At 58.0% G+C, this 27,182-nt stretch overlaps 2 protein-coding genes across 6 annotated transcripts in view; both read right to left on the bottom strand.

Annotated features, from left to right (window-relative positions):
* Positions 1-9,062: 9,062 nt before the first annotated feature.
* On the bottom strand, positions 9,063-10,129 carry LOC102007397. The gene is made up of 2 exons (XM_005373841.2): positions 9,849-10,129; positions 9,063-9,818 (listed from the first exon to the last, which is right to left on the bottom strand). Exons 1-2 carry the CDS (start codon positions 10,113-10,115, stop codon positions 9,183-9,185), a joined length of 903 nt encoding a protein of 300 aa, XP_005373898.1. The 5' UTR covers positions 10,116-10,129; the 3' UTR covers positions 9,063-9,182.
* Positions 10,130-11,148: 1,019 nt separating this feature from the next.
* The window catches only part of Xkr5 (XK, Kell blood group complex subunit-related family, member 5), a 16,783-nt gene continuing 749 nt past the window's right edge, over positions 11,149-27,182 (bottom strand). Inside the window, exons 2-9 of one of the 5 annotated variants that reach the window (XM_013514598.1) lie at positions 24,494-24,678; positions 20,185-20,366; positions 19,683-19,892; positions 18,099-18,268; positions 15,657-15,768; positions 15,168-15,377; positions 11,631-12,732; positions 11,149-11,220 (exon numbers count right to left, since the gene is read on the bottom strand). In XM_013514598.1, coding sequence (XP_013370052.1) covers positions 11,642-12,732; positions 15,168-15,377; positions 15,657-15,768; positions 18,099-18,268; positions 19,683-19,892; positions 20,185-20,366; positions 24,494-24,678 — 2,160 coding nt within the window. In that variant the 3' untranslated portion in view covers positions 11,149-11,220; positions 11,631-11,641. Of the gene's footprint in view, positions 11,221-11,621; positions 12,733-15,167; positions 15,378-15,656; positions 15,769-18,098; positions 18,269-19,682; positions 19,893-20,184; positions 20,367-22,628; positions 23,199-24,493; positions 24,679-25,040; positions 25,138-27,182 lie in introns of those variants that run through there. The other 4 variants (XM_005373845.2, XM_013514597.1, XM_005373843.2 and 1 more) reach the window with 4 other exon arrangements.

The raw sequence follows: 27,182 nt of genomic DNA, 5'->3' as shown, positions 1-27,182 counted from the left end.
ACCCACGTGACCCCATGGCGCCGCCCCGGGGGCCGCTGCTCCCACTGCCCGTCTTACGGCAGAGGGTGGCGCCCTCTAGGGAGCACCCCGGGGACTGCCGTTTGTCCCTGGCCGGGAGGCTTTGCTCGCGTGCGGTGGCCAGAACTGTCCCGGCCGCAGATCCGTGGTCTCCGAAGAGCCCACACCTGCCCCTGTGGCCTGCAGTGACCCCGCCAAGCAGGCCCCAGGTCTGCCGGAGGCGGGCGTGGGAGGCGGATCCCGTGGGCACTTCAGGAGGCAGCGCTGCTCTGGACTCGCTGGCAGGCTCTGCAGACTGGTTTGTATTCAGTGGGTGTTTTCCTTGGCCCCTGACCAAAACGCAGAGGTGGAAGAAAACCAATTTGTTAACAATTCTCAGGAACAAGAGGCCAGCGGGGGCAAAATCCCAGGGCAGAGACCTGAGTCTCAGGGCCTTGAGGCCGCCTCCTCTTCCTGCCAGGAGCCGAGCTCATGCTCCTGCCCCTCAGGTCCTCCACCAGGAAGCCCTCCTGCTGTCCTCCTCTTAGGACCAGCGCTCATCCCCTAGGGATGGGACCCACGCTCTGCGCTGTGATCAGATGTGTTGTCTGCTTCAATTTCCCGTTTGATAAAATGGTGTCACAGCAGAGCTGCGATGAACGCCTCCTAACTCCAAGGCCCTTTTCACTGGTTATTTTTCTAGGGTTTTATTTTTTTTTAATTAAAAAAAAAAACCCAGCAGTTTAGGTTTCACAGCAAAACTGATCAGGAAACAGAAATCTCCTGTGTACTCTTGGACTCCAGCGCCCCAGACCCCCCCGCTATCAACACGGTCCACTGCATAACCCATGAAACCACATCAGTGCCACCATCAGCCGGAGGCTCCGTCCCGCAGGCTCACCCTCGGTGTGGCGCAGCCTCTGACTCAGGGCGCGGGTGTGATGCCACACGTGCCCCATGCCCACACGTTCAGTGTAGTTTCGCTGCCCCAGATACCTTGTCTTCCCACCCTGACCCTGGCAAGCCTGAGCCCCTCACGGTCCCCAGCTCTGCACTTTGCAGAACGTCACGTTGTTGGGATCCTACAGCACGGAGCCTCTTCAGATTGGCCTTTTCTTTAATAATCTGCCTTTTCAGTTTCCTCCAGGTCTCTTTCCTTGGTGCTGGGGACTGAACCCAGGGATAGGTGCACCAAGCTCATGCTGCGGCACTGACCGCGCCCTCCCCACCCGCGTCCTTCCGCGGTGTGGGCGCGACTTTCTGTTTAGCGCTGATGGCAGCCCACTGTCAGATGCGCTGCGGTTGCGCGCTCCTTGACTGAAGGGCAGCTCCGTCGCTTCTGAGCTTTGGCAGTTGTGCACGGAAACTGCTACAAACCTGTGCGCAGGTTTCTGCGTGGACGAGGAGCACGGGCGCAGGACCCTACGGTAAGAGTATGCTTAGATCAGTAAGAAACCGCCCCACCAGCTCCCCAAGAGGCTGCAGCGCTGCACGGCCCACCAGCCGCAGGAAAGGAGGGTTCCTGTGGCCTCCGTCCTCACCGCTGCTCGCTGGGGTCGGGGATCTGGGTCTGCTGTCTCCTTGCTGCTCTGCTGTGAATCTCCCTGGTTGCTGTGATGTGCAGCATCCTCCCATGGGCTCAGCCCTCTGCTGGGGCCACTGGGACCCGAGTCCCTCCCTTGCTCAAGCAGGAAGTGGGCTTCATGAGGGCAGAGCTCCCGGCCCCCTCGGTCCCTCCCTGCGTCAGTGTTCTTCCCCAAGTCTGCGCTCAGCAGGGCGAGTCCTGGCTGTGTCTGCTGGCTTGGGCGCAGCAAGGCCCACTGACCTCTGTGAGCCTCCTGCCTCCCATCTGCAAAATGGGGAGGTCAGCAGGGCCTGCGTGTTCCCAGCACGATGTGTGAGGAGACAAAGCAGCGCGAAGCCTGGTGTGTCGGGAACACCCGGGAAAGACGACAAGGGCGGTCGTTCCATGTGCATTTTAACAGGATGAACGAATTTCCCAGTCTGAACAGTAGTTAAGCCCGGTCAGGGAGCTGCTACTGAGTCATACTTAGAAGCTATCATTTGCAGGAACCAGGGTGCCCAGCAGTGGAGGTGCCTTCTTGCTTTATTTTATTAAGAATTTTTTTTTCTAAAATAGATCCCTAGGAGCTGAGCCAGGCGTGGTGCTGCATGCCTGCAATCCCAGCACTTGGGAGGCTGAAGCGGGAGGACCATGGTAAGTTCAAGGCCAGCCTGGGATACACAGTGAGTTCAAGGCCAGCCTGAACTGCACAGTGAGACCCTGTCTCCAAAAAAAAAAAAAAAAAAAAAAAAATTCAAAAAACAAAAGCAAAAACAAAAACAGATGCCTAGGAACTTTGGGGCAAGTACTTATAAAACACTGAAGTAAATAAAACAAGTTTCAGAGGGAGCCCAACAATCCTGAACTTCCTAAGTGAGGATCCAGCTGGAAAAATACAGCCACAGCTGAAGAATTAAATTGAAAGATTAAGAAGAATTACTTAAGTTTGGAGCTTTGAACCCAGGAATCCAGCTCACAGAGCAGCGGGGGCCCCGCTGGTTCACAGAAGGCAGGTCCCTGTGTCATTCACCTACTTTCGCACCCGCGCCCAGGCCGGGCTGGCCCCGAGTCACCCTGAGACCATCAAGCAAAGGGCTAATGAGGTGCTGGCCGCGGCCCAGGGCAGGATCGTGTTTGGAGCACTTCCCCTCCGCACAGCGGCACAAACATCTATTCTGGGTTCAGGCTGTTTTCCAAGTTGGTTACATGATGGTAAACAACAGGGTTTTTTGCGGGGCAGTGAGTGAAATTTTAACTGGGTACTTCGCAAAACACAATTAAAAAAACATCATCGAAGAAACTGTTAAGTGGATAACAGAGACACAAAGAATTGTCCATGGTTATAAAAATATTTTCCCACTAGGCCCCTTGTTTATTCCTTGATGTTTGGACAGACCTGCGTGGCCACATTTTTGACTGACCGTCGTGTTTCCCATAGAGTTGGGGACTTTTACCGACTATCAATAATTATCTATCTGACTTGAAGGGTAAAAATGGAAAGTGAAAAGTTCAAGAAATCAATTAGCTGCCTTGAATTTGCTGAGAAATTCAGGATGAGATTCACGACTAAAATTTACAAAGTAAATCAACATAATACGAAGAAGTAAATTAAGCCAGAATGACAAAAGCGAAGGACAGTTCCCATGTAACCTCATAAATTTCCTGCTCCATGCACTGCAAGTCTCTGATTTCTAATAAAATTCTCATGAGAACATTGAATTGCTCCATAAAAACTCCTGAAGTCTCCCCATGAGAACCGGCTGGTTTATAAGGGCACATGGGTTCATGGCTGTGGTTTATTTATTAAAAATTTCTCAGTAAATATATCATCGTCAGCTGGAGAGTGCCCCGCTAGTGCAGCGAGGCCATGCATCATCCCTGCCATCCCGGAGAATGAAGGAAAACAAGAAAAAGCACGTCAGGAACCCTGTGAACCAGAAAGAACTGAAACCTTCCTTGTTTTTTAACCAGAGAAAGTTCTAAGTTCCCCTCTCTACCTCTGACCAATGGGACCGCCTGGGAGTTTCCCAGCTGCCTAAGGAAATTCGAAGTCGGAGGTCGGGTGTTTCTCCGAGGTGGACAGGGAGCCCTGCGAGGACAGGCGCGGCGGTGTGGCTTTGTCCTGTCCCTGTCTGTGTCAAGCCCTCAGAAGAGCACGGGCAGACGGTGGGTGGTGGGCCCTGCAGGCTTGAGGTGCGGCTCAGCGGACTGCGATGTCCAGGAGAAAGTACGTGGGTTCACACGCAGTCACGAAGGCCGCGGATTCACGACGGCCCACCCTTCCCCGCGCTGCACCGCCTGCAGAGAGCGTGTTCCCGTTGCCGTCCTCTGCCTGCCTGGGACGCTTGCCGACAAGCTGGCTGGCCGCACCTCATTCATCCTGCGCAGACCCGGACACGGGCCGTCACCACAGCCCTGGCTTTAGCGGGTGGGAGACGCCACACAGGAGGTCAAGGCTCTGCTGAAGCCACACGGCTGGTCGGGACGCAGCAGGAAGCCAAGTCCCCTCGGGAGCTCAAAGCCTGAGCGCACCCACAAGAGTAGATCTGGGGGAACCGACATGTCTTTACAGCCCCTGCTCACAGACCCGAAAGCTTGGAGGACACCCACTCCGCACCCGGTTCGGGTTCGGGTTCGGGGAGCCTTGGGCGGAGCACAGGCCTCCAAGTCCTCACTGTGAGGAGGGGCGCCTGCCTCTGGTGTGTCTCCTCCTCCTCCTCCTGCCATGGTGCCAGAGCTATGGCTGTGAAGCCCTTACCCAAGGGCACAGTGCACTGGCACACACAGGCGCTTACCAAACGTCCCAGTGCAGAGAGGTCAAGTTTGGCCTGTGGCTGAGAAAGCTTCCTTACAAAATGTGAAAATACACTTCATCAGTGGTACTGGGGATTGAACGCATGGCCTTCACACAGGCTACCCCCCCAGACCTTTCGCATTTTGAGACAGGGTCCCACTAAATCACTATTGCCCAGGCTGGGTTTGAACCTGCCATCTTCCTGCCTCAGCCTCCTGGAGTTGCTGGGATTAGAGGTTTGCACCACTTAGGCTGGTTTAGATTTGTTGTTTAGAGCAGTTTAAGTTCACAGCAAAATCAAGCAGACAGTGGAGACCACCCATGCATCCGATCCTTCCACCCATGGCCCGGGGCAGGGTCAACATCTCACAGGGACGTCTGTGACAACCAGGCGCCTGCAGGTTTGTCCTCATCACCGAAGGCATGGGCTGCACTGGGGCTACTGCTGTTCTGGACAAACTCGCAGTGACCTGTGTGACAGTCTCTGTCCTCTGACCTCCTCCCCCTGCTCGTCCTCTGAGCCCCGGGCGATGGACTGACTGACTGACTGAAGGTCCTTCTGCTCGCTCCTTTGTCTTTCCCAGAAGGTAGTGCCTGGCAGCTGCTTCAGGCTGGCGCCTTCCTCCTAGCGATCTGAAGGGAAGTTCGCTCATCTGCTCATGGCCTAGTGGCTCCCTTCTTCTAAGCTCGGAGCAGCATCTCAGGAGAGCGTGCTCCGCCCTGCATAGAATGAAAAGTGCCCTCCAGAGCTGGGATGTGCAGACCCGCAGCAGCTGAGCGCTATTCCTGAGCTCTCTGTTCCGGAAGAGGCATGGGAGGTGACAGCTTCGCTTAATGACCATGGCCTGAGAGCCATGCCCACAGGTGCCTGGGGGGCTCAGCCTGGGCTCCTGTGGTTAAGCAGCCTGGGAGAGGCTGTGTCCTTTGGTCCCACCACGCCTGCTCAGCTTCTGGAGGAGGAGCTCGCTGGGTCTCAGCAACACTGCCCTGCAACTATAGAAAGGGCTAATGTACTGCACTTGCACCTGAATTATCCTCATACACCCTCAGACACACCCCAGCCAGGGCAGACAAGGAAGGTGCTGAGGAAACGCAAAACGCGGTGCGCATGCTGTGCTTTGCACGAGCCTGGCAGCCGGTCCACGCGTGCTTCCGTGCAGGCTCAGCCACCGAACCTGGCTATGCTTCAGAGGACAAAGGCCGAGTCCTGCTAACTGGGAATGCAGTGAGCGCCGGGGAGGGCACGAGCGCCACCTGGTGACCACACTGTGTGTGCCCAGGCGCCTGGGGACGCCAGCTGCCCAGGGCAGGGCCCAGGGGAACACGACAGTGAGAGTCACCTCCTATGAGGCCTGCATGGTGGGTTTCACCAAGACTGTCCCTCTAATCCCGTCTGCTGCAGGCTAGAGTCACAGCTCAGTGTCACCGTGAATTAAGTGGGAGAAGGCGGCAGGCCATTTATCTCAAAGCCTGATGAAGCCTTTCGCTGACAGTTTCTGAAAATAAATGACTAGAAGTCCTGTGTGTTTTCATGACCTTCCCAAGTTCAGCTCGGGCCTTTGTTCTCCTAACTCTCACTCAGATTAATGGCGTTATTTCCCGACTGCTGGAGAAAACACAGATCTCCCAACCCGCAGGTCGTGCAAGCATGGAAAGCCGGGTCTGAGGCTCACTCACTTCGATGCTGTGGTGGGAAACAAACAGCTCTGGGCGCTCCTCCGCGCCGACCCCCGCCCGGGGTGGAGAGGGCAGGGCTTTCCTCCTGTGGGAGCTGTGTCTGTGCTGCAAGAGAACTGTTTTACCCCTCGCTCTGTGAACCTGGTGTCCTGGGCTGGGGCTGTGTGTCCATCCCTCAAGATGCTGCAGATGGACCTTGTCCCTTTGGGCTCCGCGAGGTCCCGCCACAGGTGGGCTTCACATGACGCCATGGTGCCGAAGCTGTGACTGTAAAACCCTCAGCCAAGCCAAGTTAGAGACCAGACGTGCGGTGCTTTGCACTGGAGCACGGTGGGCGGGGCCGTAGGTAGAACAGGTGGGCGGGGCCGTAGGTAGAACAGGTGGGCGGGGCACGTAGGTAGAACAGGGCAGGGCGAGGCCCCCTTCTTCCTGGCCTGCCTTGGTGCACTGGATGGACACCGATCACACAAGACAGCTCCGCCTCTGCCTTCCCTGGATCAGGGCGGCTCCGCAGGGGGCTGGGCAGCAAGAGCACAAAGACCCTGCCCCTGGGGCCCACAGCGCACATCCACGGCCCAGCAGTCACTCATTTGTGACCCTAGACTCAGCTGGAAAACCCCTCGGAAGAGAACCCGGCTCATTTCCTGCTGGCCCTTCCTGGCGCTCCTTGCCCCCGGCAGACAGGGCCACGCGCATTTCCTCAGGGCCAGGCACGCTCCAGGCACGAGGACAGGAAATGAATCTTGGTTTTTTAATCTAATGTTTCATTTTTCAAAGGAAGTGAAAGATAGAATGTCATTTTTACATCCAGACTCTGAGGGTCCAGATGATCACTTTAACCATCCTTGGTCGGCTCCTTCTTTTCCTTCCTCTCCTCCCTCCCTTCCTTCCCCACTTCTCCTTCTTCCCCTCTCTCCCCACTTTTTTGTGGTGTTGGGGTTTGAACCTAGGGCTGTAACACTGAGCTACATTCCCCCCTTTTTACATTTTGAGATAGGGTCTTGCCCACCCACTAAGTCATCCAGCTGCGCTTGAACTTGTCATCCTCCTGCCTCAGCCTCCCAGAGTGCTGTGATGACAGGCGTGCACCACCATGCCGGGTGGTTGGTTGTCTCCGTTTCCTTGTTTCTCTGTGTTCTCCTAGTTTCAGTCGAAAGGGCTCACTAAGAACAAAAATCCATACTGTTTATTCTGTTTCCGGCCTCATCTTCCCCTGGCCTTGCCAAAGTGTAAACAAACTGGAAACCCCCGGTGGGCTGAAAACCTGCCTGTGTTACTCCAGCTGGAAAGAATTGTGCTCCACCAAGACTGAGACCTCGTCCAGTGGAAACCCTGACGGCAATGCTGTAATTATAGTCCTGCCATCACTCACGTATCTGTGTGGACTTTTCCATGGTATTTTCCATGGGAGAGTTAGTTCCTCCTGAGAGATGTTAACTCAAATTCTGGGCTACAGCTGTCACTGCAGAGCCAGCAGCGGTGGGGCTCAGGGTGAGCGGCTGTGTTGACTCTGGGGTTCAGAAGTAGCCAGGGGCCACCAGTCAAGGTGATTTGGGCGAGATTCACAGGGTTAGCGGCCTGGGTTGTGTGGTGCCAGAGCTGACTTCTGTGAACTTGAATCATCTCCCATTTTACCCAGCGGCTGTTTTCTTTCTTCTCCGACCCAGCGGCTGCACTGAGGCAGAACAGGCCTGACCTGCTTGGGTGACCACCATCCCGACTAGCTCCCAGCTACGCCATCTGTGCTCCCAAATCTCCCACTCCAGGGCCGGGACAGTGCGTTTCCTCACATAGAATGGAAAATAGAATCAAAATTGAGGCTGCAGAATAACAGCCCACTTTAAAGAGCAAACCAGTGTGAGTTTTAAAGTAGAATCCTTTCAGGGTGCTTAAAAACCCTGAGAACAGTCAGCGTTCGGTCCTAGAAGGGGTTCAGGAAAGGACTCAGGTGGGTTTTAGCATCTCAAGCTTGAGAACCAGAGGCTCAAGGCACGGGGTGCCTGCCTGCTGTGGCTAGCTGATTGTCCTGGGAAGCCATGGGCCAGCCCCACCTCCTCACAGTACCGGGGCGGCCCTGCCCTCCCGGCGTCTGAGGCACAGGCAGAGGGGAGGTTTCCGGGTGTGTCTGGGGAGGCTTCAACCACCTCCTTCCCCAAGCCTGCTGGAGTAGCCTGGGCCACAACCACTGCTCTCCATAGCAAATGCCGCCCACACAGGAAAGGACGGTGGAGGCCGATTTGGGGAGCAGGACTTCCTGGGTCTCCCAACAGCTCTCAGATTGTTCTCTTTGCCTTCCCAAGTGTTGTGGAATCTGCTGATTTTCAGGAGTTGCTGAGTGGGCAGGAATACGGAATCTAACCTGGGCAAAGATCGGAGGTGCAAGAGCCAGAACCTGAGTTCACCACCCCCATCCCCACCCCGGCAAGAGAAAAGGCACGTCAGGCCTGTGTGACTCAGAGAAGCAGGTCCTTGGATGCAAGAATGTTCACCCTACTTTTGGACTTTCATGTGCTAAGCCTTCAGGTGTGTGTGCACAGGAGTGGTCCAAATTTAAGGTAAACATTTAAATTTTAAGAAGTTATTACAGTAAAAGGTGTAATGCCATTGATCTGCCTAAAATCCTCCCGCTGCTTTGAACATACTTATCCCACTGTTCTTGCCACTTTCTGAAGCAGTTCTGGAAGTCCTGTCTTTGAGTCTGATCAAAATATGGCGAAGGCTGCCACCCAGCGCCATCTAGCGGAAAGGCAAGCTTGTTAAAAAAAGGACTGTGGGTGTGTCCTCATCCCTGGATCTGGATCCGGCTTTTCCCAAGAGTCAAAATAACATGAAAAGTTTACGAGGCCACTGAGGCAGCAGGGCCAGTGCCAGCAAGTGAACTCACAAGAGAAGATGTCCAGACCTGCTCCAGAGAGCGGCAGGATAATGGGATAAGCGTGCTCCCTGTCAGGGGGCCTTGCGAGGGGAACTGTGGCAATGTGTCTTCTGTGATACATTAAAAAAACATCAACACACACTGTATTTTTCTTTATCACATCTCTGTTTCTTGATTTATTACCTTAGAGCCTTGGTACCTGACTTAACTCTTCCTGCTGAGGTAAATTCCGGGACATGTAATGCCAGTGAAGCGAAGCTCAGACCTGGGTAGCATCATTCCAGCTCCATCTTTCTGGAAGGAGCACGGTCCCCCCTGCAGCAGGGTGCCATGCCCGTATTTCCCACCTCCCCCGAAGAGGACACGCCTGGCCTGGCCGCTGCTCCGGGATCCTGAGGGTGAGTGGATGTGACCACGAGCTGCTCCCTGAAGATGACCACTGCAGCCAGAGTCATGCAGTGCTCTTCCTTGCCACAGAAGCTGTGCGCGCGCAGGGCCGCAGGGCCACCTTTAAGGATGAGCAGGAGCCAACCCGGCACCCCTTGGTTCCCTGAGTCTTCGTCTGCTTGCGCAGGGGCGGAGGGCGTGGCTCCCCACTTGGCCTCCCTGGCTCCTAGGGGAGGGGCCCATGCCACGCCCTCAATAGACCTGCACTGTGGAAAGATGCTGCCCTGTGCAGCGCGGGACACGGTGAGGTGCATCGCGTGGTTTATTGTCATGTGCGTGCGCAGTGAGGGGGTGGTGGAGCAGACGCACCCTGACCCACGTGGAGTTGAGGCCATGCGTCCCGTGTGCCTTGGCCCCGGCATCTCGGCTGTGGACAGTTTTCCCCTAGGCTCCCGCCTCGCCCTGTGCTGGGCAGTGGGCACTGCTGTTACAGCCTGGGTGACAGCTTCTGCATCCTCCAGCTTCGTGTGTGTGTGTGTGTGTGTGTGTGTGTGTGTGTGTGTGTGTGTGTGTGGCGGGGGGCCTTGGAGGCACTTGGAGGATGGGACGCAGGGGGCAACTGCTTCTACCAGGACCCTGTCCCAAAAGACACTCAGAAGCCTTGCCCTGCAGCCATCCGGAAGCCCCAGAGGTGGATTCTGCTCAGGTGCTTGCAGCTCGCGGCCACAGCATCCACCCTCGTTTCCTGCAGGTCCACAGCGGCGGGTTTTCCTTCTTCTGGTGCACACAGCAGTGACGGGAACACGCGTGCAGTCCAGCATGCAGCTCCCGGGGACGAGGTGCTCTTCAGGGAGGACAGGCCCTGCAGGGCCTGGGACACTCAGGGGCCCAGAGCAGGACGGCAGGGCATGCCTGGGTCCCCGAGGGCAGCAGGCAGGTCTTCCTGGGAGGAGACGGGCTGGAGGCCCAGCAGCGGGTCCTGGCGGGGACCTCACGGTCGTCACTGGCTTCTTGGTGCAGCTCTGCGCCGTGAATAGCACTCAGGCGGCACCCGGGATGCACTGCCAGTGTCTGCTGCCGAGTCTTCTCTGACAATCGCGCACGCGTGCTCTGGCGCGGAAGCGAAGCCATCTGTGAGCCTGAGCAGCAGGGTCGCGCGCCACTGCCTGTGTGCGGGCCCCGTCCCGAATTGAAGCTCCGTCAGCCAGCGACTGTGAAGGAAGAGGGCGCCCAGCTTCTGGGCCTCTGGACGAGACAGCGAATTCCCCCCAGTCTGCCCCTGCCTGGCCTCGGCGCAGGCTCTGCTCTCCGACTCTGAGCTCAGGACTGAGGCTCCCGGCCAGGGACGGAGGGGAGGCCGGGGACAGGAGGACGTGCGTCCACGTCTCTCCCACGGCCAGCGAGGCCTGGGCCGGAAGAGGAACAAGTGCCGCAGCAAACTGCCAGTGCCTTGCTTCCGTTCACGAACTCCGCGTGGTTACTGCCAATCGCCCATCAGCTGCTCTGCCCGGCTCATGCAGCTGGCGGGGAGGGTGCTGGCGGTCAGCGGGGTCAGGGCAGAAACATGAGGCCGAGCTCCGACCCGGCCTCGTCCGCAGGATCCGGAGGCCACCCTGGCCCTGGGCTGTGGGGGTTGCACCGTCCGCCCCAACTCCAAACCACGGCGGCCTCCCGGAGCCTTCCCTCCGTGGGGGACGCCTGCACTTCTGGAACCAGCTACACACGGAGGCTGCGAGAAGCGAGAACAGCTCCCCTAAAGGGACAGCTTTCCGGAAGTGGTAGGAGGCAGCAGCCCCGGGGAAAGGGCCGTCTTCTCGCCGGGAACGCTGGAGTCAGGGATGGCACCTCGCGGGGGTGCAGGAAGGGGTGAGGCTCGGACACGGGAGCGAACAGCTGCGTGTTTAGCAGAAAAATGCCAGCCTGGCTCTGTGGGGGAGAGGCGGGGGTCTCACGACGGTGCCTGCATTTGAGGTCACGGAGATCGAAGCGGGTTCTCATCTACTCCCAGACAGGGTTTGCTCTACGACCTGTGAGGTTCCAAACGAATGCAGGTAGGACACCCCGGAGAGACGAGCAGCCACATTGTCACAGAAAGAATCCGGGACAACATGGGGCACTGCCGCCCACCTCTGCGTTCCCTGAGGCCCACAAAATGAGGGGGAAGTGCCCTGGGACCGCGGGCTTGCGCTCCACTGCCCGTGCTTGCGCGCATGCGAGGGTTACAGGACATACAGGAACTGCCCAGTCCTGCTCCCTTAGCTTCTGGGTGAGTGGAGGAGGGCCCTGGCGGAAGTGACAGGGTGGACGCCGTGGCCGGCGGGCTGTCCATCCCTCACCGTGGCTGTGGTCAGACGAGGAAGCTGGCCTCCTGCTGCCGCCCGCCTCCGTGGCTGCAGGCCTGTGGGCTCGGCTCCGACTTCGGGGTGGAGGTCAAGCAGGGCTGTTCTGCGGGACTCAGGCTGCGCCTCCGCAGGGACACGCGCACGTCCACAGGAGCGGGGTGGCTTGGGTCCTTGGCGGGCTCCTGCCACTCCTCCCCGTCCTGGCGACCCGGGGCTGTGCCCTGGAGGCCCACGCTGGGGCAGAAGCATCTGCCTGGGCCCCGGCCGAGGATGGGGCTGATGTCCGCCATGCTGCAGGGAAAGGGCTTGGCAGCTGGCCGGGGCGAGGCCGACTGGGCGGGACTACCTCTCTGCGGTCCCCTCCCAGAGCGGGACGCCCGGGGACTCGGGGTGCTGCCCTCCTGAGGCGAGGACGCGGCCTCTTGTGTGGTGGCACTGAAGTACAGGGTCGTGCTCTGCTGTCCCTCCCTCCCTCCTGGCTGCCCACCTGCACCCCTCTGCTGAGTGCCAGGACCCACCTCGGGCCCCTCCCCTGGGTTACCCTCTCCCTGCCATGCTGGGGACCCCTGGGCAGGTGCACTGTCCCGGTGGTTGCTGGCAAAAGAGACGTAGCTTGAGGTTTCCAGCGAGTCCGCCTCTGCTTTGGGGGCACCCTGCAACTCGGGTCCTTCCTGAGAGGCTGAAGCGTCTTGGGGAGGGGAGGGGGGTGCTTGCTGAACCTTGCAGAGCAGGACTGACCCCCACGCAGGGGGAGAGCAGCGAGGACCACTTTCTCCGAAGGCGGCGTGGAGCTTAGACATGTTTCCGGTTTTCAGGGCAAGTTTTACCAGCAGCCAATGGTGGTGACTGAGAAAAGAGACGTCCCCTGGACTCTGGCCCCCATGCCATGGCCCCGGGGAGCCCTGCTCTGGGCTGGGGGGCTTCTGCAGACTTGACAGCTCATAGCTCTCTGCTAGGCACGAGCCTGTGCTCGCGGGCCCCTCCACGGCTGGAGACTCCCCCTCTGCCAGGCCGCAGCACTTTGTCACGAAGTCCTGCCGGATGCCTGGGGACTCTGGGTGAAGCAGGCTGTAGTAAATGACCAGTGAGACGCTGCCTAGGAAAGAAAGAGCGCAGGTTACGCTTGTGGAAGCCTGGACCCCTCGCGGTCTGCAGGTACAGGGTCTGGCCATTTTGAGAACAATGTAATTTGGCTCCAAAGTAAGATTCCTTACTTTTTTTTTTTTTCCGGTACCGGGAATGGAACTCATGACCTCGCACTTGCCAGGCAGGCGCTGTGCCACTGAGCTAAATCCTCAGCCCCAAGATTCCTTACTTTTAGCTGGGTATGGTGGTTTATGCCTCTAATCCCAGCACTCAGGAGGCTGAGGCAGGGGTATTGCTGGGAATTTGAGGCCAGCCTGGCCAAAAAAATGAGTTCAAGACCAACCTACACTACCCTGTCTCAAAATAAAAGGATGCTTTTGGGATGTCACAGCAGGATGTCTGGAGAGGAATTTAAGTAGACCCCAGGTCCTATAAGCAGCAAACACACGTGTCTGAGTAACAAAGTGAACTCCTATTGATCCTACGCCTTCTGATGCTGTGTGTGCGCATGTGCATGTGTGCACGCGTGTACATGCATGTGTGCACGCGTGTACATGCATGTGTGCATGAGGTTTTCAACAGAAACTGCATTCTACTTTCTGTATTTCAGGTCAGACGCTCTAAACCCCACATCTGCTCCCCGCTGATGGAGTCAAAGCTGGGAGGGCAGAGGTGAGACAGGCTCCAAAACACGGGGAGTGAAGCGGTGGGCCGTGCGCCGCGCTCCTCAGAGCCCACATCAAGGACTTTCCACAGGCAGCAGCCGCACTTCCTTTGTGCATAAACATCTTAATCACATTGTTGTCAGGCGTCTGTGTTGATCAGAAGTGTTGCACAGTAATCTCTTTAGCAGGTTCCAGTAAGCCACCCCCGCAGTTTCCAGCTTCCTGTTGCATGCGGAAGTGCTGGGTGCAGGGTGCTCGGACAAACACCTCGGGGCAGAAAACCCAGCTGGGGAGAAGTGAGAGGCGCCAGGAGGCGGCAGCGGAGGGAGAGGAGCAGCCCAGACCCCCAGGCCCCGTCCCGCACACGGTGGGGACAAAGGCAGGGCAGGCCGCAGGTCAGCAGCAGGGCTGGAGCTGGGGACAGGGCGAGTCCCGGCACCGGGTGCGACCTAGGCCGCAGGCACTGTGCAGTTTCCACCTGCCACTCGGGTTGTCACAGGCCCTGGGCAGCGGGTACAGTCACCCTCCCAAGTGAGCTGCCCACGCCCAGCATGGTGACCCAAGGAGCCTACCACGCGGCTGATAAGTCCCACGCACAGCCCTCAGGGAGGGCCCCGCCTCGGGCCAGGCCGGCTCCCGGGCCCCATGTATCACGCGGCCGGGGCTGGGAAACGGGGAGAGGGGACCTTGGCGGTGAGCCAGAGCTGCCTCTAAACAGCACGCCTGACTTTCTCAGTGCGATTTGCTTGGGAGCGCACTCCTAAGGCAACTTAATTTTCAGTCATGCCCGGGCTTAAGGACCAGTCCCAGATTCCTCCTGGGTTGTCGTGTGCCTCCAGGAGCCCCGCTGGGCTCCGCCCGACTCCCTCTGCAGGCGGGGGCGGAACAACGTGTCCTGGGACCCGAGCACCACCGCGGTGCTCGCAGACGCAGGCTGGCTCCCAGCAGCCTTCATCCGCTCCCACACCCCCCACCCAGCACAGCTGGGCAAGGGCCAGGGCACCAGAGCGCGGCTGGCTGTGCCTGGGAACCACGCTGCTGCCGCAGCGCTCACTGGTGCGGACGCAGCGGCTCAGACGCCGCGGGGACGCTGCGGTACAAAGGGCTCTGCAGCGGCCCCTCAGCGGCAGAGGGCGTCGCCGTGGCGCCCTCTCCCCCGAATGGGCTCAGCCTGCCTGAGAGCTACACGCAGGGTGGAGGAGGCCCAGAGGCTCCAGTGAGTCTTCGTTCTCGAGGTGCCACCATCACAGAGCTGGAGGTCGGGCGGGGCCGCAGCGGCTGGGCACGCGGAGGGCGGGAGGGGCCGCGAGGGCGGGATGGGACCCAGGCTCCACTGCGCCGTGGCTGGCTGGTCCGCTCCTGGCGTGGTGCTGTTCTAGTCTTGGGAGCTGTTGGCACTGCGGAGGCGGAGCGGCGGGTGCAGGGGGCGCTCCGTTCCTGGAGCCACAGCCATCTCACAGGAAAGAGCTCACTGCGAGAAGGAAGGGTTCGGCTTGGCCACCGCTGGGACGGCGAAGGAGGGCGCTGACAGTGCAGGAGGTCCGGGGCTCTCGAGTATCAGTCGCAGGCCACGGTCTGCGCGTCCCCTGCCCCTCTGAAAGCCCCGCATCTCCAGAGCCTGGGGTCCAGGTGGGTCCTCTGTGTACCTCCCACCCCGGCGCTGTGAACACAGAAGGACCCAGGCCCCGACATGCGCCTCTGGGTGAGGCCCAGGGTGTCCAGTGGCCAAGGAAAGGCGGGGCCTGGGCAGGAGCTCAGGGCTCAGGGGGGCTGCAGACACCTGTGGTGCTCCATGCTGATTCCGCATGGGATGAGCCGGTGGCCACCAGGATAGCTCCTCTGCAGGTCCGGGAGGTGGGTGGCGTGAGTCTGTGGTGTGGGGCGGGACGGCTGGCCCGGGGCTTCAGGTGTAGGAGGGACCCTGCTGAGCTCACAGGGCCCGGGAGGCTGCACCACTGTGGCATGGTATGGTCCACAGACCTCACCTGTCCTGTAAATGCGTGTGGATGGGCTAGCTGAGTGTGCCGCAGCCCTGCCACCTACTGAGCGTCCGACCTTGGACGGAGCGGCTGGCTCAGCCTCACTGGAGGTTCTGCAGTGCAGCCGGCCGTGCGGCCGGCCGGGCTCAGTCCCCCGGCCCTGGGAGGACACCTTCCCCAGCAGCACACAACGCACCCCCAGGCCCTCCTGAGCTCAGCTGCCCCGACGTCAAATCACTGTGAAACAAGTTGGGGAGGAGGCCTGGAGAGGAAGGCACGTTGGGTCTTACCAATCAGAAATCCAGACAGCACCCCTGCGACGGTGCACAGTCCGCTCCACGACGCCCCCTGGGAAAAGTCCGTGGCCAACAGCAGAAGGATGACGTTTTCCAGCAGCATGACCTGCGGGGCCCGGGAGAGACACCGCACGGCTCAGGGGCTGCAGCCGGAGCTCCGTCCTGGTCTGCAGCATCTGCCCCTGCCTTTCGTGGCTACTAAGGCTTCCTGGGAGCAGGGCCACTGCCGGCCCCCAGACCTCTGCACGGGGGCATTTCCCTGGCGCGGCTCCTCAGAGCGCAGGCAGTGGCCCCAGCGCACAGGAAGTGCACCTGCCCCAGTGGCTGTGCGGCTCCGCTTGGAGACCAGGCTGGGCTGTGCGCAGACCGAGCTGTCCTCACTCTCCGGGGAGTGCAGGCGAGCACCGTCATCGCTGCAGCCCAGTGATCAAAGCGATCTAGGAGCTCAGGCGCCCCTGAACCCCAGGAAGCCAGGCTCACAGACTTCCACGCACAGTTAGAATTTTTGCCTTTAAATATTTGCCTCTTTAAACGTGTTCGTGACGCCCACGTGGCAGCAGGGAAGGCGATCTCGAGGGGCCGACCACGGGGGCCCCCGCAGTTGGTCCGAAGTGGGGGTCCTGAGAGCCCATCTGCTGAGACCCTGCTCCGCCATCCAGGCGGCCTTATTCACTTGGCTTCCAGTTTTAAGCACTAAAGTTTACCTTGTGTTAAACTAGGTGAACACACAGGACATGATTTGAAGACTAGACAGGTGATTCTCGACTTGCGATGACCTTACCTTCCCCGTACAGACACTGAAAACTGAAAACATTGTCCAGTTGAAAGTGAGTTTACTACACTCACCTCCTGGACATCGAGGCTTGGCCGTGCTTACCCTGAACGCGCTCAGCACACTTAGCCACCGACAGCCCACTTTGTAAGAAAGTGCTGAATGCCTCATGTAATTCTCTGAATACTGTATTGAAAATGAAATCCAGAAAAGCTTGTATACTTCGTACCATCATGAAGGTGAAAATCATAATGTAGATATCGTGTAGGAGACCAAAAAACCCCTTAAATTAGAATACTGATGTGCTAAAAGTCTCCCAAAGTCTTGCTGTGGCAATTCATTAGCAGCATCTAAGTCTAGAAAATTCAAACAAGGAAGAATTAGAAACCTTACTAGGACCCATTATTTTCAAGATCTAGCAAGGGACAGGAAGTCCCAGCATAGAACCTTTCGGGGAAGACAGCCTCACACAAGTGTGGAGTGAATCCATGAAAGGGTAACCAACTCCAAAGCAACCGCTTCGACTGGGGACATGTTTCCCGTTTGTGAAGCAAATCCATTAAAAATCAGAGCTGCTGTGAGCCACCAGGTCCCTTCTCTTTAGGATTCAAAATAAAAACAGTAAGTGGTGGTAACTCTTCCTCTGGCAACAAAATACAATTTATTCCAAAGGATGGGGGACAGAAATGCCCGTCCCTGGCAGGGCAGGGCGACCTGGAGGGGCTCCAAGTGAGGGACTGCTGGGGAGAGAAGGTGTGATGCGGCTGGCCCTGGGGACCTTGCGCTCTGCAGGGAGCCCGAGCTACTCAGTTCTCAGGGGTCCTCACCACCCCAGGCCCCCAAGCACCAGGTGGTCATGTTAATAATGGGCACATTTATAGCTTTTTTTTTGGTACTGGGACTCAAACTCAGGACCTTGTGCTTGCCAAGCAGGTGCTTGTGCTGTTGAGCTATACCCCCAGCCTATAGCTTCTTTATGTACATTGTTTTATGTACACTGTCCCCATGAGATAGGTTCAGTGGCTTTAGGTTCTAGGTCCAAATCAGAAATTATAGCGTACGTTGTCAGCAGGACTGGGTCCCCACAGCTGGTGGGACTCCAAATCTGCACCCTGCACCACAGCTGCATTTCTCTCTGTAGCCCTTCGTGATCCAGCTCAACTTGTTCCTTCTGGCCTAAAGGGTCTCCAACCGGAAGTGATACAGGCAGGTTCCCCATTTTTCTTTTCCTGACATCTACCCATATTCTGCTCTATTTTTTTGTTACTTAGGTACCAATATTTGAGTTTGTTAAAAAAGAAGAAGCGGGGGAGCAATCCCCTCTGCTGGGCTAGGAACAACCTGAAGGCAGGCACCAGGCAACCTCTGGGTGGGACTGAGCGACAAACAGGAGCCGGTGAGGGGACACGACGTGTGTGAAGCAACACAGCTGAACCCCAAGGCTGCCTAGCAGATGCGCTCTCTGGGAGAGGCCACCAGGCTGTATTGCTTTTAGCCTTCCTGCTGAAATGAAGACGTTCCTTCCGTAACAGGAAGAGTGCACACAGGCATGCGCGCGCACACACACACACACACACACACACACACACGCACGCACGCACTCGCCCCGCACGCCACATATACCGTGAAAGTCAGGGTTAAAGGCAACAGCCACTGCCACTTGCCAAGTAGAAGCTGACCATCCTGTTTCTGGAAGGGCTGTCCCAGAAGTTGAGGTAGCAGAGGATGTACACCGCCCCCACGAGCAGGTTGAAGAGCCTCCAGTGGCAGGTGCTGTCTATGATGTCACTCTGCTGGGCCACGAGCCAGAACGTCATCACCAGCCAGTGGGCACCTACAGAGAGACAGAGGCCGGCCCTGGAAGTCAGGGCCCAGCAGCGGGTGGGGAGGGGAGCGCAGGACACAGAAACTGGATCTAGGAGCCCTCATCCCTGCCTGGGCCTAGAAGAGACATCCAAACCCAGAAGAGGGAGATTCGTGGACACGCAAGAGCAGCCAGGCCTGTCTGCACAGAAACGTCATGATCTCATCTCCTGCAGGGTGTGTGACGTGTTTGGAGCGAGCCCAGAGACCAGCCCCACCAACACGGCTGGATATTACAGACCGATCTTTCTCCATTCCAAGAAACATCTGCAGAGGTCTTAAAACCGTCCAGTTCACTGTCTCTGAATTTTACTACATGAGCCAAAGCCTCCACACCCAAAGGGAAGGCTCCGCGCCGTCCAGCTTTAATTCTTTCCTGCATTTTAAGAGGAAAGACAGCCTTCTGGGGCTCAAGCTGAACGTTAAAGTGGATGACGATGACATAACTAATCTCTCTTTAGGAGCAGTTGTTTTTAAAAAATGGTCTTTTCTGCCAATAACTCTATTAAATGTTTGTCCGGGGCCCAAGGGGCAAATATTTCTCAATGTCTCTAGTTCTCTTAAAACAAGAATACACTGTTCCTTCCTGAGGGGCCCATTCACTGATGACCAGCGGAGACCACGGTCCTTGCCGGGGTCACATAAGCCGCTTCAGGAGTCTTCGGGGCCAGACCCTCTGTCATCACTGTGCAGACCTGTGCCTCTGGGCTAGGGGCTGTGGAGCCGTTCCCCCTGAAACCGGGACGGTGTCCCAGGTTCTGCATCCTAAGGGGCCGGAGCCCCCTTGGAGGCGGTGAGCAGAGCCACAGAGACACCGCGGGTTCAGGCACCGGGTCGGGTGGACGCTGCGGCTCCTTGCTGTCCCAGTGGCGGCTTTTCCACAGGAACAATCAGCTCGGCACAGAGCAGTCCCAGAGAACGCTATGCCTCAGTTACCAGGACTTCTGAGGCCGTGGCTGGCCTCTCCAAGTGCCCGGCACCACGGCCTCCTGCCCAGACGCTCACCCTTTTGGAGTCTGCCTGTGCCTGTGAGCCTGGGCTGCCTGTGCCCGTTTGACGGGCAGAACGCGGCAGAAGCTGCCCTGGCCAGTGTGGGCCTGCCTCTGAAGGTGGTCTTGGTTTCCTGTGCCCGCCTGGAAGTCTAGCTGCCCAGGGGAGCCCGGGCTGCTTGGCTGGAGCGAAGCTACGAGAGGAGCGCTGGGTGCCAGGTGTGAGTGCCGGTGCATCTTCGCGCTCAGGCCTCGCTGTGGCCAGGGCCCTGTGACCTTGCAGAGCCCAGCCAGCCGCAGCCCTGGGGCTGAGCACTGTGCACGGTCATTTTTAGCAAGTTCAGTTCTGGGGCGGTTTGGTACTCAGTAGATGACTGGAGCACAAGCACCACTTACCTCCGACCACCAAGACCCAAACTCGGTAAGCTCTGCCGAACAGAACCAGGCTCAGGACGCGGGTCCCCAACATGCCCATCCGCCAGAGCTGCTGGCAGAAGAGGGCCGCCCGTGGCACGGCCCGGCGGCCCGGCTTCATGTCGTCTAGGACACGGGTGTAGGACACGAGGGCCCAGGACAGCGAGGACCAGGACAGCAGCGCGCTGACCCCTGGAAAGGAATCAGATGGACAGCAGGGCCAAAGCATCGGGAGCAAAGGCCATCCCTGGCGTTTCCCTCTGGGACAGCGAAGCGCTTATGAGAACCTGGCCCGGGAAGTGCAACACGGTTCAGATTCCCTGCTGGGGATGACAACAGCTGTGCTTGCAAACACACGCGTCTACACAGGGGAAACGAAAGCCAGGGCAGCGAGCGAGGGTACCCGATTCCCTCGAGCCGGGACCTTGCACGGGGGGCTCTGCTGACCAGGGTGCGTGTTCTGCCCCCTCGGGAAGCTGCTCACCAGCCACAGCATCTGTGAAGCCCGACGCCAGAGAGATGTAGGTCTGCAGCAGCAGCTGGGGTCCGCTCTGCAGCAGGGCCTCCAGGAGCCGGAGCACCACCAGGTCGGCCTCCTGCAGCTGCAGGTGGCCCGGGCGAGATGCCTGCCGTCGTGTCCGCAGGGCGGCCAAGGTGTCCCAGTGCCTGCAGAGGAGAAAGGCAGCATGACGTGGACCCAGAGTGCGCAGGCCCTGCGGGGCTGCCCTTTCATCTGCAGAAATGAAGCAGCACCCGGGAGGGGCGCCTTGCGCATGCGTGTCACGGGGTCGCAGCTGGGGTGGCGCCGAGCCAACCGCAAGCTGAGGATGTGGGTTCTAAGGACCTGGTGTGCTCAGCTGGGACCGCCTGCGGCGCTCGCTCTCCGCCTCCTGGAGGGCTGAAGGCGAAGGGCTGGGGATCAGGACCCCGCGTGGAGTGGGATCTCTCTGAGCTGCTGCAGGGCAGGGGCCCAGGCCGAGAGCGCCGTGGGCGGGGATGAATTCCTCCCACAGGGGCTGGCTGCAAGTCCGGGATCAGCCGTTGCCTTAGAGCACAGCGACGAAAACCCATCTGGTCCTCCCGGACCACAGCACCCCGTGTGCCCTGGATCTGCGGCACGCGGACAGCAGGCCGGCAAGGAGAGGGCCCGGCTCCCCGCCGCAAGGAATCGGGGACAGCAGGCGCCGCAGCATCGCGAGCAAAGACCGTTCCTGGCGTCTGACCGCCAAACGGCCTGCGAGGTCCCAGGCCTTCCGCCGCCCAGCGCAGAGGGGTGACCTGGGCCCGTGCGGGGGAGCCCGCAGAGGGCTGGGGCGGGGAGGAGGGCGGGGCTTGGTCGCCAGGTGCTGGCGGCACCCCAGTCTCGGGCCGGCCAGGGCCCCAACCTCACGCGGGATCCACACCCCCCTTGTGGGTTTCTGTTGCTCCGCCTTCTGTCCAACGCTCGGCCCTCTCGGGGGCTCCGGCCTGCGGGCAGCACCCGAGCTCCCAGCCCAGGCTCGCATCCCTCGCCGCCGGCCGATCTCCGGAACGCTCTCCTGGGACCCGAGAACGTCTCCCGGTGTCCCCCGGGCTCTCGCTCCCGGCAGCGAGCTTGTGTTGGAGGTCAGGTCTGTGCTTGGGACACAGGTCAGGGCGCGGCCGGAGCGTCGGCTTCCTAAGAAGCTCCGGAGGACACAGAAGGCGCTGGGCCCGTCCTCTGGGCAAATCCGCCGGCCCCACCGCCTCCCCTGGTCATGCTGTTTGCCACGTGGTACCAGACCGCTCAGGGTCGCGTCTCCCCACCTTCAGGGCCTCCAGTCGTGAAGCCAACCAAGGGCTGGAGCGGTGTGGCGCTGAGGAGGCCCGGGCTCCTCGGGGCCTTGACAACCACACAGGCGATCAAGTAACCCAGCTCGGGGCTCTGGAGTCTCGGTTATCAGTACGGTCGGTCTTTCCTTACTAACAGCTCGAGTAACCCGCACTCCCTCATGCCCACAACTGGAGGACAGACTCCGCTCTTCCTTGAATACTTCCGGTGTCAGCGCCGAAACAGCCAACAATGCCGGGTTCTCACAAAGGCTTACGGTATTTCATGTGCCTCTATCTATCTGTCTGTCTATCTATCTATCTACCTACCTATCATCTATGTATGTATCAATCATCTGTCTATTTTGGGGCAGGGTCTCACTATGTAGTTCAGGCTGGCCTTGAACTCACTATGTAATCCAGGCTGGTCTCAAACTCCCAGTGATCCTCCTGCCTCAGCCATCTGAGTGCTGGGGTTACAGGTGTGCACCACCATGCCTGGCTCATGTGTTGTTTTTTCTTCTTGGTACCGGGAATCAAACTCAGGACCTTGCACTTGTCAGGCAGGCGCTTGTGTCATTGAGCTATATCCCCAGCCCATGTGCTTTTAAATAGTCAGTCTCCACCTATCTGTGCTGAGCTCATCTTGCATACCCTTAAAGTTTGCCTTGACTTTCCTTTGAGGAAAAATTATCCAATACTTGGAAGGCTGACACAGGAGGATCTCAAGTTCGAGCACAGCTTGGGCAATTCAGCAACCTAGAGAGAACTTGTATAGAAAATAAAAAAGGGCTGGGAATGCAGCACGAAGGCCCTGGGTTCAATGTCCAGTAACACACACACACACCCCTTTTAACTTCCACTAAAGAAAAATCGCTAAGCTGAGATGCACCGGGAGGTACTAGGTATTCTTCTATCACCTCGTGCTGAGTTCCCAAGTGGATTTACGGGCTCCAAAAAGAGTAAAAAGCTGTTACTAGCACACAGCACCAGCGTGGAAACAAAACTCCTACACAGAAAAACGGAACTGTGTCCCTTTAAACAAGTTGTCACTAACGGTTTCTCTTGAACAGTCTGATTTAAGATGAATACAGTTTATATTACTTGGAATTTTAAAAATATATGACTTTAAAACCTTACATTTTGAAGAACAGCTTTCGATCAAGAGGCCGGTTTCCTGATTTTCCTGGTTTTGGTGCATTCTTCCACATTTTCCGTGAACTCGTTCGGCGTGATCCATTCTCACGGCAACTCAGCGTCCTGCGAAACACAGTTGTTTGGGCGCCCCCTGCAGGCGCTTCCACCAAACGGCAATTTGGAAAACGGTTTGCTCTGCAACAGTTTGCCCGGCGTTTTTGTTCCAGAAGGAGGTGGAGTCACTGCATTCGGCTTTCACTTGCGGGCTTTGGGCTGTGGAGGCAGAGCTCTGCGCGCGCGTATTCGCCACAGACGCCGCAGCTCCTTGCACTGCGCAGGCTGTCCTGAAGCTAAAAGCCGAATGTGTGTCTTATTTCTGTAAGCTGCGCATTCTGGCTTTATCTTCTGTTCCAAAATTTTGTCCCCCTTTTTTTTTTCTGTTTCTTCTCACTTCTTTACTAGTTTTGATTTTAAATTTTTTGTCCTTTTAAACGATGTGTACAATTGTTTTGGTGGCCCTCACCTTTTTTTAAAAATTAGATCTACAGTATATGACCAGTCGGTTCTTTCTGATTTCCGATTTTCACATCTCTCTTCGCTTCTCCACACTGATTTTTAAGCGTATGCCAGGACATGGCTGGAGTCGAGTCTCCGGAGGCAGTCCCTGACAGCGATTCGGGAGGCCTCTCCCGCAGTTCCACGGATTAAGCCTTTCTGCTCTATTAGGCTTTGGCTTACAGGGAAGCTGGTGCTCTCCCTGCACATGCCGCCTATCTCGAGGCCCGATCCGGGTGACCACTGGGCCCGGGCCGTGTGCAGAGCCACAGCCCTTCCGGTTTTATCACAGAAGGGAAGGGCAGGTGATGCCGTTGGTACGGAGGCGGCCATGGGAAGCAGCTGCCCCGAGGGTGGTCTCCTGGGAGTCAGAGCTGGGCCTTTCTCAGGAGCAGGGCTGGGGCAACACGGTCTGCCTCATCCATGCTGGGGACACCACCAAGGCACCCCAGGAAACTCGAGTGGCTACTTGGTGTATTTCTTGGAAGCACCTTCTACCACCCTGACAGCGCCTTTGGGCAGGGCAGACGGGTCCCTGGGCCCCCTACCCGGCCTGGCCTCAGGCCCTCTGCTACTTGCTTCAGGGCCTCCAGAGAAGTGCTGTGAGCAGCCAGGGCACACCCCGGGGCAGACAGCAGCCCTTGGCAGAGCTCCCTGGACACCCTGGAATCCTGACTACGGTTTCACAAAGCTGGCTGCAGGCTTCCCCCACTGAAACCCCAGATTCTTGTCTTTAAAAAAATTCCCTTAAAAAAAAAAAAATTCCCTTCAACCCCACGGGCGGTGAGGTGGCTGGGGCTGGAATGTGCCCTTTGTGTGACCTCGGGGCCATGTGTCTTGTGACAATTCTCTGTGTCCAGGACTCCAGTGGAAAGGACACCACCTGGCCTGCAGAGGGGGCCCCGGGACTGTAGGTAAGCTGCAGCACGGGGCCACCCTGCTGTTTCTTGGGGGACAGAACTGGCCCTGGCTCGCAGATGACTTCTCTGAGACACAGGCTTGCGGCAGATGCCGCTGGACCCGTCTGTCCCATCAGCGCTAAGTCTCTGCCGCCTTCTCCAACTAAAGGTGACAGGTGTGTAAACAGAGCAACTGCCTGTACGTGGCTCCAGAGCTGAAGAACGGATGGAAAGAAAAGCCAACCAGAATGTGGCTGAAGACAACAAAAAGCTTTCGAAAGGCAGGGGTGCATCCGGAGGGCCTGGGTGTCGGCCATGTTCATGGAAGTGGGTGGGATGGAGGGGAGGCACTTCCTGGTCCCAGCGACCAGACGCCCACGCGCAGCGGGCGCCTCCCAGAGGCCCTGCTCTTACCGCTTCCAGACGCCCAGCTGCAGGACGTGCAGCACCACCAGCCAGCGCCCGCTCCGATGCCCGTCTGCCCGGAACCACAGGTAGCTCAGGCCCTGGACCAAGAGGCCAGGCAGGAGGACGGAGAGGGCCAGCCACGCCCAGAGGGTCTCTCCTGTGGCAAAGAAGTAAGCCACGGTGCAGAGGCCTGCGGAAGAAGGGAAGGGTCAGGAGAAGCACGGGGGAGGCTGGGCTCTGCGGTGCCCGGGCTGCCAGGCTGTCTGTGTGTGAGGCACTCTGACTCCTCCCAGGCTTTCTGGCTGGGAGAGAGGCCCTTCCCACGGCCGCCATTTCTCAGCAGAGCACAGGCAGTGCCAAGACGATGCCTGGGGGTACAAGCGAGCAGCCTGGAGCCACCCATGTCCGTGGCCCACACCGGCTGCAAGAGCTGCTTCCCAGAGGCCAGGCCGGGAGGCACGGGGTGACAACCACATCCCGGGGGAACCCCTCAAATCTTTGCCCTCTTGCCCTTCCTGCGGTGGAAGGCTCCAGGCTTCTGCCTCCTGACGACCTTGTGCAGTCCGTGTGGCCCTGCAGTGCCTGCCAGACCTCCTGACTGTGCCGCCTGTGGGGACATACACCTTGCTTCCCTGAGCCTGTCCTGGGTCCTTGTGTCACCCAACCTGATCAACTGTCTCATTAAAACCCAGAAACAGAACAACCGGATCAACAGCGTCTGAACCACCAAGACTCTGCCGGACCCAGCCGGGGCCAAAAGCTGCTGCTAGGGGACAGCAGGAGCGTGCTGGGCTTCCCACAAGGACTGCTGGCTGCTGAGATCAGCGCTCCTCAGGTTGGGGGCAAGACGGGGCGCACCCTTACCACTCATGCAGCACAATGTTAGCGAGAGCAGTTAGGTAAGAGAAAGAGAAAAGCAAAACTTATAGCAATGGAGGACGTCCAATGACCTCATTTGCTGATGACACGATTCTGTAGATAGAAAACCCTAAAGACTCCAAAAAAGACTGTTGGAGCTAATAAGTTCTGTAGGGGCAAGATAGAAAACTGATACCCGAGAATTAATCGCTTTTTTATATAGCATTAATGAACTCACCGAGAAAAAATCAGCACAGTCATCTCAGCTACCGTGTGTGCGCATGCGCACACATGTACACGTATACATACACACGCGTGTGCACGCACACACCCATGTAACATAATATCTAAGGATAAACCCAAGTGAAGATGTGGGAAGACTTCTACAAAGAAAATTACAGAACTCTAAAGACATCAAAGAAGACACCATAAAGTGGGAAGATCGCCCGCGTCCCTGAATCCGGACATTAATATTGTTAACACAGCTGGCGTGGCGGCACATACCAGCAATGCCAGCTACTCGGGAAGCTGACTCAGGAGGATTTCCAAGTTTGAAGTTAACGTGGGCAACTCAGGAAGACCCTGTCCCCAAATGAAATTTGGGGACCAGCTCAGTGGTAGACAGCACTTGCCTAGCATGCACCAGGCCCTGGATTCAGTCCCCAGTATTGGGAGCGGGTGTTAAAATAGCCGTACTACCCAACATGATCTACAGTCAATGCAACTTTCATCAAAATATCAACAACATTCTTCACAGAGCGAGAAAAACATAAAACTCACATAGAAGCACAAGGACCCGGAATACCCCCTGAATACCCACCGCAGTCCTGAGCGAAAAGATCATTGCTAGAGGCATCATAGTACCTGATTTCAAAATATACCATAGCACCGTGCTAACAAAAGCAGCATTGCACTGGCGCAAATGTCAATAGCCGAAACAGCTGTATCCTGACCAAAGCCAGTAGGCGCCCCCGAAATAAATCCATGCATCTTTGGCCCCGACTCCTGACACAGGTGCCAAAAACTACAACTCAGACTCCCATGTGCTGCAGGATCCCAGGCTGGACGCATGGCCGAAGCCCGGGCCCCCGGCACGTCCAAGGTGGAGTGTGGCACGATTCACACCAGCCGACATGCGGGACCAGCCTAGGTGCCCACCAGCAGAGGGGCGGACACGGAGTTCCCCAGCCACGGAGAACGGAGTTCCGTCATTCGCAGGAAGATGGGTGCAACCAGAGGACTTAAAGCCAGACACAGAAAGAGTTGTCACACGTGTTCTTTCCGACGTGGCAAATATAAAAAGAGGTCTAGGGGTGGAAGAGGCGCTACTGTTAGTGACCGGAGGAGGGGACAGGCGAGGGTGAGGGGCAGGGGCAGGGGCAGGGCAGACGCCACCGATGCACAATACGCGAGTGTATGGAAATATCACGGTAAAGTCCATGGAGGAAAATAAAGGCGCTGGTGGCTTGCCGATTGCACGTGTGAGCACCGCGCAGCGGGCTACGCTCGGACCCTGGAGGCCTCCAGCCCGGGAGGTTGGGTCCGGCGCGGGGAGCTTTCCAGGACTAACGCTTAAGAGGGGCTTAGGGCCCAGGCTTGGAGTCCAGCGGACCGCACTCCATCCGCCAGGCGCCGCTCGTCCTGTGCGTCCTCGGCGCCCGGCCGGGTGCCGGCAGCGAGTCCGCGCGGGCTGCGGGGACCGTGGCTTCGCTGGTCCCGGGGGCCCCTTTGGTGACTGTGATTTGAGCTTCTCGGCCTCGGTGTCTGGAGGGGACGCGTGGGCTGCGAACTGCGCGGAGCGCCGGGATGCATGCATAGCCCCGCCTCGGTCCGCTCG

This window comes from Chinchilla lanigera, unplaced genomic scaffold (assembly GCF_000276665.1).
Source record: "Chinchilla lanigera isolate Chin_1 unplaced genomic scaffold, ChiLan1.0 scaffold00002, whole genome shotgun sequence".
Lineage (NCBI taxonomy): Eukaryota > Metazoa > Chordata > Mammalia > Rodentia > Chinchillidae > Chinchilla > Chinchilla lanigera.
This window is presented reverse-complemented; position numbering and strand designations above follow the sequence as displayed.